Consider the following 10450-nt stretch of genomic DNA (forward strand, 5'->3'; position numbering starts at 1 on the left):
CCAAATTTTATTATCCAAAAAATCCAGATAACTCTTCTGGACTGTCCCAGATTTTCGTGCTAAGATATCCTTATGAAGTAAAGGTTTTTTTCTTATGAAATAAAATTTAAAAAATGTACTAATAAAAATTATTGTTTGTGCTAAGACAGTAGGATATTATTTTATAAAAAACAGTTGTTGGTTAGTTCAGGAGGATTTTATTGTAAAAAAAATATTGAGGGGGGCACCGAGTCCCTCGGCGTTTTGTACATTGTTGTGTTAATATAATATTCCTCCTTACCAAACAAAAACATAAGTTCAATGGACTCATTCCAAACTTAACCAAATGGGTAGAGCTTAGAATTAGTTCGTTTTCTACATACACAAACTATAGGTAAAGGAGAAATGAAATTTACTAAATTATAGTTATCCTTAGCCATATAGTTATCAAAGATAATTCGGGAAAGGGATGGGCGATAGTAAATTATAAGACACTTAATGCGAACAAGGTAACAAGGCCGAAGAAAAATGCCTCAATACCACTCGTTCAGTCTGCCTTCTTTAAACCGTACATAGCTTGAAGTGGTTATAGGTGTTATCAAACATAAAAATAAATGTCAAAATAAAGTGAATGTAGGTATACATTTCGATATATAAAGTTATACAGAATACAAAAGCAAGAAATGTGATTAGTATCCTAAAAAAAAATAATTATATTCCATAAAACAACTGCACGAAGCATTAAGGCCAAACTAACTAATAAATCCAGTCAATCACAAAAGGCAACCTAGATAATAGATGGGTTGAAGAGGGCGCTCACATCGTTTTCCAAAGGAGAAGGGAATTTATATGATACCCACGTAAAAGATATATTAATAACCTATCCAGAATTTTAAGTGAGGCAAAGTACTGCCTAAGAAGTATGTTGAGGATACTCATTACGAAAAGGAAATAAGAATAATAAAAAATATTTATAATAGTTTATTCAATTATATACTTTAATTACAGAAAATATAATTTAAGATGATAAAATGCATTCGCAGACATCCAAGAAGAAGTCAAGTCCGTGATACTGATCATTCAAATTAATACTCGTCTCCCTCTTCGCCTTCAGCATCATTAGAGTCCATACCGACCTCTTCGTAATCCTTCTCAAGGGCAGCCATATCTTCACGGGCCTCAGAGAACTCACCTTCTTCCATACCTTCTCCAACATACCAATGAACAAAAGCCCTCTTAGCGTACATGAGATCAAACTTATGATCAAGACGAGCCCAAGCCTCAGCAATGGCTGTGGTATTGGAGAGCATGCAGACGGCTCTTTGAACCTTGGCAAGATCACCTCCGGGCACGACAGTGGGAGGTTGGTAGTTGATTCCAACCTTGAAGCCTGTAGGACACCAGTCCACGAATTGAATGGATCTCTTCGTCTTAATAGAAGCAATGGCTTGATTGACATCCTTTGGGGCTACATCCCCACGGTACAACATGCAACAAGACATGTATTTACCGTGACGAGGATCACACTTGACCATTTGGTTGACTGGCTCGAAGCAGGAGTTGGTGATCTCAGGGACAGAGAGCTGCTCGTGGTAAGCTTTTTCCGAGGAGATAACGGGGGCGTAAGTGACGAGGGGGAAGTGGATACGGGGATAGGGAACCAGATTGGTTTGGAATTCGTTCAGATCCACATTGAGGGCTCCATCAAAGCGGAGAGAGGCCGTGATGGAAGAGACGATCTGTCCGATCAATCTGTTGAGATTGGTGTATGTGGGGAGATCAATGTCCAGGTTGCGCCTGCAGATGTCGTAGATGGCTTCATTGTCCACCATGAATGCGCAGTCAGAGTGCTCCAGAGTGGTGTGGGTGGTAAGAATGGAGTTGTAGGGCTCCACGACGGCCGTGGCGACCTGAGGAGCTGGATAGATGGAAAACTCGAGCTTAGACTTCTTTCCATAGTCTACAGAGAGGCGTTCCATGAGAAGCGACGTGAACCCAGAGCCGGTTCCTCCCCCGAAGGAGTGGAAGATGAGAAAGCCTTGGAGTCCCGTGCATTGGTCAGCAAGTTTGCGGATTCTGTCAAGTACCAAATCCACCATTTCCTTTCCAATCGTGTAATGTCCGCGGGCATAGTTGTTGGCCGCGTCCTCCTTCCCGGTTACCATTTGCTCGGGGTGAAACAATTGGCGGTAGGTCCCAGTGCGAACCTCATCAATCACTGAGGGTTCCAAGTCCACAAAAATGGCACGTGGCACGTGCTTTCCACCTCCAGTCTCAGAGAAGAAGGTTGAAAAGGAATCATCCGTTATGGCAGTCACCTTATCGGATGGCATGAGGCCATCAGGCTGGATTCCATGCTCCAGGCAGTACAACTCCCAACAGGCATTTCCCATTTGGCATCCCGCCTGTCCAATGTGTATCGACAAACATTCACGCATCTTGTTTCCTCTTGGATTTTCAATGTGTACCAGAGAACTCTTCAGCTACGACTAAATCCGATTCAATCTACTTTCCAACATATCATCAAACTCGAGGAGGGAAAATCAAAAAAAGGAAAAAAAAAGGAAAAAAGCTACAGTTAGACCTGATCGAACAACGGAAAAAATGCGCCTTTTTTTGACGTCATTCCTTTATTTGCCATCTTCTATATTCAGCTCAGGGGTACAAATAACTACAAACTGGGAAGGAGAAAATAGCCAGTTTTAACAATGCAAAATACGAGGGAAAAATATTGAAAAGATGTGATACACAGATGAAAATATTTAAACTATAAATTTTAGCTATTTTTTTCATTTTTTTTGGGCACTCACCCTGTTATTGAAGGGTGTGTCACGACTACAAAGTTTGAAAGGGGCCCATGTAATGACTAATGAAAGATTACATGACGTTCTATCTCATCTCGCCTGTTATATGTACATAGCATACCTGTGTCTGTTAGATCATAGTTTGGAGAATTGAGCTAGATCAGAATTTTAATAAATAACATCCATTTTCAACTTAACAATTACTGTTTTGGCTTCGACAGTTCATAGTTAGAACCAAGAAATGGTGCGCACTATTGTATATTATTATTATCACTAGTTACTTCTCACAAATTCAATTATTTTCAATAGTGGGTTAGTAAAACAAGTATTGTTCGCTATAATAATATATGCTTGAATTGAAAATAGGTCATAAATCATAATAAAAAGATCGAGTTTACAGCTAGTCAGAAAAATTTCAAAACTGGAGAATCATTTCTTCAGTACATGTTATCTACAAGGGAACGCATTAATCCGTTTTACCTTATTTTTTACAAAGAATACACTGGAATAATTACATTATTTACGATTGTACTGCAAGCGTAAACTAGTTTAAGCTAGATGATAAAACTTTCATTTAAGTAACATTGCATTTATTTAAGTGTAGGAGTATAGCCAGATGGTACAAAAACATATGGTCTTCAAACATAGCTAGATAAGAATTAAATTATAGTTAATTTTATTATGTAAAAATGATCCTATCATTGATAAGGGATATTCGAAGTAGTTAAATGCCAATCTACATCTCGAGAAGGATAACTAACGTTCAACTCTATTTTGTCAGAGGTCCTCAGCATGGACTGAGTAAGAGCCTGAGAGCCGTTTTTATACAGATACTACATCAAAATGGAAAAGGTTGACTAAAATATCACGTGTTGTCTCTATAATATAACGACAACCAGAAAATAACAGTTGTATAATTGTACAAAATTTGCATTTGTTTACCAAATATTATTTCTATTCAAATACCTACTATGTTATTTATACATTTAACTATAGCAAGGGGACCGTCGATAATGCTGGACGTAATCAAGGGCTTCAGAACATGAATAATTTGAGAACCCCTATATTATATATGGTTGAATAATTTTTTATGTATTAGTATTAATTTAATTGTAACATATAAATTCATTCAATGTTACAAAGTCGAGTCCTTAGCTACCGTACCAATGTAATGAAATGAATTAGCATGACTCATGAGTTAGGTGCTTTTTTTTTTTTGAATTCCTAACGGAAACTGAGATATTTTACATTACAAATTATAATGTACAACATGTCAGTTCATTATATAATTTGAGATTAGATACGAATTAAATGAAGGGATATCCTTCCCAACAACAGAGAATAAATATCGTAATATAGTTCACCTCAAAACATAGACTGTTATTATGTAGTTCAAATACCAGACATCAAGGTTCACTTATTGAGTACATAATAAGTAGTAGCGATAATTTCGTGAACAAAAAGTATTAAATAATTATACAACGCACATAGATACGTACATTTATTATGCAACATAATTTTCTTTACATAGTGGTAACAAAAATATAAAAATCTATTGAGGATCTTTTGGAGTATACTATTTTATATGAGTATGATAAACAATAATACTAATATAATTACAATGATCTCACTGTTACTTTGATCTCAAAAACATATGGATTTAAAATGAGAGAGACTCGTGCAACAGCTAAGAGTAGTATGTGAGGAAAAGCAGTAGAAATGATTATAATGAATGAGCAGTGTAAGAGTCTTGAGTGGAAATAGAAATGAAATAAAAGCCGTGTGTAACACTCATTTCCACCAATCGACGTAGGATACCTGTAAAAACCATAAAAGATATTGTCACAATAACAAAGATGCATAAGACAGAAAAAGAGAAATATGTAAATTAGTGCCAAGAGATAATAAAGCATGAAGAAGACTTTGTCCCAAAATAGTTTATGTTATGTATATATATTAGTATAATTTAGGAGAAACTATAAATTGAAGAATTAAGTAGATGACGATGATGGTTACTAGTGTTACTATTAAGTGAAGAAGGTATTAATGGATCGAAAATAACATCCTCTAATTCGGATATCATCACCTTTGTCCAAGATTTATCCTTCGAAGATCGTTTTACCGCCTCTATCACGGCATGCACATAGAGTGCATCTTCAAATGAAGTATAACCAACACCAGGATTGAATCCACCAGAACCACCATTTCCAACTGTTTTCTCACCATTTCTGAAGCTTTGAGCCAAATGATGAAACATTAAGCGAATTCCATCGATGTACATACGAGGCAATAAATGCAATCCATAAATTGAATCATTGTCATTTTCAGGGTCGGAGAGGAGAATCTCTTCTTTCTTTTGTCCACATCGAAACCCTGAAAGCTCACCGTTACGAGCTATAAGATAGCCCTCCGGACCAGATATTCGTACTTCTTGATAAAATGTTCCTGCTTGACCGTTGATCACAACATTTGCAAAAATCCCATTAGACATTTCCATTTGGAAGGAAGAAAAGTCGTCTGCTGATATTTGACGTATGCCATTGATGGATTCAGTTGTACGATCCAATGTTCGTACAACACCATGAATACGCTGTGCTCGTTGCCCACCAGTTAAAAAATATAATAAATCCACGAGGTGTGACCCATATTGTGAAGATGTCCCGCCACCCATGGACTCATCACAGCTCCAAGAATAAGTTGAATTTAACGGCCTCCTAAGATCAAGTCGAACATCTATTAAGGAAATACCTTTACCAAGATAGCCATCTGATATTTCACGTTTCATTAATTGAAAGCAGGGTAAAAATCTTAGACCTCTTATTAGGACGGAGTATAAACTCGGATAATACTGAGCGGCTTGAACCATACGGAGGGCCTCACTTTGATTTAAACCACCAGGAGATTGCACACAAACGTGTTTCCCTATTCCTGTAAAATATATCAAATTAGTCAATTTATCTCAGAAGTAACTAACTCTTAAACATACCCAATGCTTTAACTGCTATTTGAGAATGATGAAAAGGAGGACAAAATATTAAAACTAAGTCGACGTCCCTTCGCAATAAGACATCATCAATTTTGTCAGTGAAGAACGGAATTCCTAATTCAGTAGAAGTTAGCTCAGCTTCTTCACGATTACGGCCCCATAGTGCCTCAATTCGATAACCCTTGAAAATATGACAAATCCCTATAACTTAAAAAAAAAAAAACATTTGAAAAAGAATATTTACCAGGTTCTTCAGATAGGGAACAGTCGCATATGTTATCGATCCAGTCCCGAATACTCCCACACCGGGAAGGGCCCCACTCATAACTGAAATAGTTGATTAAAAACATCATTAGTTTGACACATTTTAGTTTTAAGTTTTAGATATGAATGTTATTTCATAATAAATTAGCAGGTAATCTATATTTCAAAGGTAGATAGTCAATATTCATAATTTACTAAAAAAGGCTATGTCAATATAGAAGAAGCACATCTTACTAAAATAAAGACTAAGTGGATATCTTAAGTAAAGACGGATAGAAATGCAAAATTTGGCAAATTTTTCCGAAGAAAAACTAAAAAGAGGCATCCAATAATAATATAATTGAAGTCTACATAGAGTTTAAAACAATTTAAAATGTAATAATGGTTTTAGACTTCTTATAATATATCTTTCGATCACAGGGCGTAATAATGACACATATCTAAAAACAAATATTTTCATTTTTGCGTAGGTACATCGATGGAGAAATATGGAGCAGAGTCCGACACTAATAATGTATAGCAAACGTTACAAACATGTGATTCACGACAAGAAGGACCACTAGGAACAGTTTTAGAAAGACACTCAATGCAAAATACTTTCCCACAATGTCGACAATTATGTTTATGTTTATTAGAACCGAAGGAGTTACTACAGTTCGAGCAGGAACTAACATCATCCTCGTGTTGCCATCGAACCTAAAATCCAGAATATAATGGATTTACAAAGTTATTATCATCAATCAGTTCACGTACCTCTTTTTCTGACTGTCTAATCTTCTCCAATTCCATCTGTAATGATTGAGATAACCGCACAAAGTCTGTTTGAACAGCAACAGAATTATCTAGCTCCTTTTGCAAATTTGATATCCTTGATTGAAATTCCGATTTTTCTTTGGTTATTTTAAAATTGAGGCGTTTCAATTCCTCAAAGTCTGCATTCTTCCCTTCCATTTCCTGTCTTCGTCTTCTTTCTGCCTCAAATTCCATACGGAAACTATCAAGAGATTGATTCTTCCCTTTCAAATCCTCTATTTCAGATGTAAGAGATTCCTCCATACTTTCTTTCACCTGTTGTTCGCTCTTAATTTGAGCTTTAAGAAAACTAACTTCTCCTTTCATTTTTTCCTCTAGCGTCTCCTTAGCAATTTTAGCAGATATGAGGTCCTCTCGATATTTAAGTAATAAAGTATGAATATCTTCAATTTTATCTGGTAATTCAATGACTTGATTCTCAAACTCTTGAGCTTTGAGTCGGTGTTTTCCAATAAGTTTGTCATTTTCTTCCTGGAGTCGCCTTATATCACGTACTAATTTCTCTCTATCCCCGGATAGAAGATGCAAATCCCTCCGTGTAGTTTCGTATACCATCGAATAACTTGATTTCAATTTTTCTAAAATATTTTCGGCATTTCTAACACTAATAGAAAGAGCATCTGTTTCTGACTTATGTAGTTCGGCGGAGTCATTCCACTTGGATTCAACTTCCTTCCGAAAAATTGACTCATTCATTAGGTCTTCCTTATATTTCTCATTCAATTTCTTGTATTCTGTTAATTGGTTTTTGAGATCATCGACCGAGACGTCGTTACTTCTAACTTCATTAAGAACTCTATTCCACTCTGTACTAGAGACCATTTTAGGACCGCCCGTTTCTGGATCATTACTTGATTCTTCTGACTTTCCAGACTTAATTCTAATATAAAATATAAAATGATTATAGCTTCGTCCCGAATAAATGAAAAAATATGCATCCTTTCACTACTTTAAAAAAATAAAGAGGAAAAATTAAATCCTAATTAACATCTTTGCTATAGTATATTCGAAAAGAAATTGATTGTAATTTAAAACAAGAAAATTATGATGTACGGTGTAATGAGAAATCTATTACCTAAGTATGGTGTGATTGGATTCCATAAGCTCTTTACGAAGTTTTGACGAAGAGTCACACTCTTTATCATAAAGTTGTCGAAGTTCATTTCGCTCTGTCAATAATAGTCCGTATCTGACATCCATTAAAGCCTCAAAAGTCTCACCTTCACTTGTTTCAGGACTTTTATTCGTTTTTTTTAGAGCCTCGCTTACTTGAGATATTTCTTTACCATTGAGCCAAGATGTTAAAGACGGAACAGCTAAGATGACTCTCGTATGTCTTGCCTCTAATTCTCTGAGGAGTGTATCTGTATGCCTCAACTTATCTTTTAGTACGTGAATTTGCTCTTCCAATGGAATTACAATACTTTTGAGGAGTTCAGTATCTTCTTGTGCCTTTAGCATACTTCCAGGAGATTCCTTCGGTATGACAGTTTGCAAGTTCGATTTCACCTTTCTAGCAAAACTTTTAGTCACGTCCGAAAGTGTGGAGCTAGATAAACCAAGGCCCTTACTATCCAGTTCGGCTCGAATTCGATCATTTTCGTCTTTGGATTCATCTAAAAGCGTTTTCAGTGTTTTAGATTCAATGCTAAGAGCTTCCTTTTCCCGCTCAAGGGCCAAAGCTGTTTCCTCCTGTAAAATAGAATGCATAACATGATTAGGCTCAGTAATTAATCTTAGGCGATCTCAAAACCATTGAAATTAATTGGAATATTTTGAAATGTTAAATATGACGTCATAAATCCTAAAGGAAGAACAATTTAGCTCAGCAACTCAGATGGTGATATTACGTCATCTATCAACCACAATAACTTTCCTTGACGCATTCAATGACGGTAAGATGACTTCGAGCTTCATCTAGCTCACCCCTGGTTCTTACGAGTTCCGCGTAGCAGCCATCCAATTCTTTTTTTAAACGAACATTTTCTGCTTCAAAATTAGAACATTCTTCCTGGCTTTGTTGTGGAGGTTCCTCTTTCTCACCATTCATATTGTTGTCTCACAGTTACAGTAAATATGTACTAAAAAGATTCCAATCTAGAACAACTAAAGCGAAGCGCCCTCTTCTGATTTATCTTTAAACATACTTCATCTTCTCGGCTTACTTCAAAGTATTATTATCAACTATAATTATTATTAATATATTAATTATGATTATTAGTTATAAATCAATCATCAATGTTTTATTTCTAAGTAAAATAATGTAATCTTGTTCATGCAATCCATTTCTGAATGTAGACGTAAGGTTTCTTTAGTTCTATGTTCGTATTCATTCTTTATATTCATGACAATTGCTTGTATAAAAAAAAGGGATTATTGATCCTCTTTATTACGGATGTTCTAAACTGTTGAAACTTGTATTGTATCAAGAAATACTAAAACTACTGGAAACTGGGAAGGAAAGAAAAATATCGCACTCACACAGCGAGGCTGACTTCCTCTTTTCCTGCAAATACAAAAATGAGGAATGAAATGAGTAATGAGTGAAATGACTAGTATGATTTATGAAAATTGATCGTTTAAAATATCTGACTCGTAACAATGTCTTATGATCTTAAATTAATCAATTACTTAACTCATCCTAAATTATATTTATCCTTTTAACTTAATAATTTCATTTTATACCCAGACAAATAAAAACTTAATTTATATTACTTTCGATAGTTTTTTTAATTAGTTTAAAATGAGTATTACGTATTTAATTATAAAAATATAATATTGGAAGTACAATCATCTGTTAGGTCGAATTAAGTTTGGAAATGTTTCTGTTGTTGTACTAATGATGGCAAATATTTTATCTTCAGTAAGTAATGTAAAATTCTTCAAGTTTATCAGCAATTTTAGGAATATAGGTAGAGAAACAGTTAACTGGTTTCCAAGTTGTTAATAGTATTTCACTGGATATTGGATAACATCCAGAGTAAATACTCAATTACTATTACCTATCAAAAACTATCACAATACTCTCAAATGAAAGTAAAGTCATTCTAGAATATTACTACATTTATTGTAAACATATCTGTCAAGGTAAAAAGAATCCCTGATCATTGCTAAAAGACATGAACGTATCTCACTTCCACATAAGTTTCTTTAAAAATGAAACTAGTTCATTTCTAGTTGAAGTTATTATGATAATTTTTGATAATTCACGGTAGTTGAGCATTTACTTTTATTATTTGACTTAATTTAAGATCATATGATAATATATATTTTGAGAGATGTGCAGACATAGCATGTTTTTGGATAATGATTGTTATATATATCCAATCATATAAATACTATTCATTGGTGGTGTTGAAGAGATCCTCAAGATGAAGTTATATAGCGGGGAGATTTCCACATAATGTTGTTAATTTGCATATAATATTGATCTACTTTCAGGGGTAAGATTTTAGAAATTATTCTATTTTCGGCTTTGTATGAATCGACTTGAACGAGATGAATTGTTTCAAATAAGGAAACTATTTACGTTTAAGCGGTATGTAGAATTTTGTTAAATAAAAAGTTTTTCACTGAAGTACAACTAAGTATAAGTTTTTTTCTT

At 34.8% G+C, this 10450-nt stretch overlaps 3 protein-coding genes across 3 annotated transcripts; all 3 read right to left on the minus strand.

Moving 5' to 3' along the window:
* Nucleotides 1–947: 947 nt before the first annotated feature.
* Nucleotides 948–3058, minus strand: LOC121115657 (tubulin alpha-1 chain). The gene is made up of 2 exons (XM_040709754.2): nucleotides 2905–3058; nucleotides 948–2657 (listed from the first exon to the last, which is right to left on the minus strand). Exon 2 carries the CDS (start codon nucleotides 2415–2417, stop codon nucleotides 1065–1067), a length of 1353 nt encoding a protein of 450 aa, XP_040565688.1. The 5' UTR covers nucleotides 2418–2657; nucleotides 2905–3058; the 3' UTR covers nucleotides 948–1064.
* A 1213-nt stretch (nucleotides 3059–4271) lies between these two features.
* LOC121115658 (glucose-fructose oxidoreductase domain-containing protein 2) lies at nucleotides 4272–6153 on the minus strand. The gene is made up of 4 exons (XM_040709756.2): nucleotides 6014–6153; nucleotides 5770–5950; nucleotides 4870–5711; nucleotides 4272–4601 (listed from the first exon to the last, which is right to left on the minus strand). The coding sequence occupies exons 1-4, from the start codon at nucleotides 6092–6094 to the stop codon at nucleotides 4575–4577; spliced, it is 1131 nt and encodes a 376-aa protein (XP_040565690.1). The 5' UTR covers nucleotides 6095–6153; the 3' UTR covers nucleotides 4272–4574.
* On the minus strand, nucleotides 6097–8974 carry LOC121115656 (rab GTPase-binding effector protein 2-like). Its single transcript, XM_071887725.1, has 4 exons — nucleotides 8600–8974; nucleotides 7922–8538; nucleotides 6787–7726; nucleotides 6097–6729 (listed from the first exon to the last, which is right to left on the minus strand). The coding sequence occupies exons 1-4, from the start codon at nucleotides 8600–8602 to the stop codon at nucleotides 6490–6492; spliced, it is 1800 nt and encodes a 599-aa protein (XP_071743826.1). The 5' UTR covers nucleotides 8603–8974; the 3' UTR covers nucleotides 6097–6489.
* Nucleotides 8975–10450: the final 1476 nt, after the last annotated feature.

The sequence above is a fragment of the Lepeophtheirus salmonis genome, chromosome 4 (genome assembly GCF_016086655.4).
Source record: "Lepeophtheirus salmonis chromosome 4, UVic_Lsal_1.4, whole genome shotgun sequence".
Lineage (NCBI taxonomy): Eukaryota > Metazoa > Arthropoda > Copepoda > Siphonostomatoida > Caligidae > Lepeophtheirus > Lepeophtheirus salmonis.

Bases quoted from the DNA above. Each gene is read 5' to 3' on its own strand.
- LOC121115657 (XM_040709754.2), bottom strand. From the start codon at position 2,417: ATGCGTGAATGTTTGTCGATACACATTGGACAGGCGGGATGCCAAATG.
- LOC121115656 (XM_071887725.1), bottom strand. The intron at 7,727-7,921 runs GTAATAGATTTC...ATTTTATATTAG, and splicing joins TCCAATCACACCATACTTAG to AATTAAGTCTGGAAAGTCAG. The intron at 6,730-6,786 runs GTACGTGAACTG...TCTGGATTTTAG, and splicing joins TTAGACAGTCAGAAAAAGAG to GTTCGATGGCAACACGAGGA.
- LOC121115658 (XM_040709756.2), bottom strand. From the start codon at position 6,094: ATGAGTGGGGCCCTTCCCGGTGTGGGAGTATTCGGGACTGGATCGATA. The intron at 5,712-5,769 runs GTATGTTTAAGA...TATATTTTACAG, and splicing joins AATAGCAGTTAAAGCATTGG to GAATAGGGAAACACGTTTGT. The intron at 4,602-4,869 runs GTGATGATATCC...TGGTTTTTACAG, and splicing joins AGGATAAATCTTGGACAAAG to GTATCCTACGTCGATTGGTG.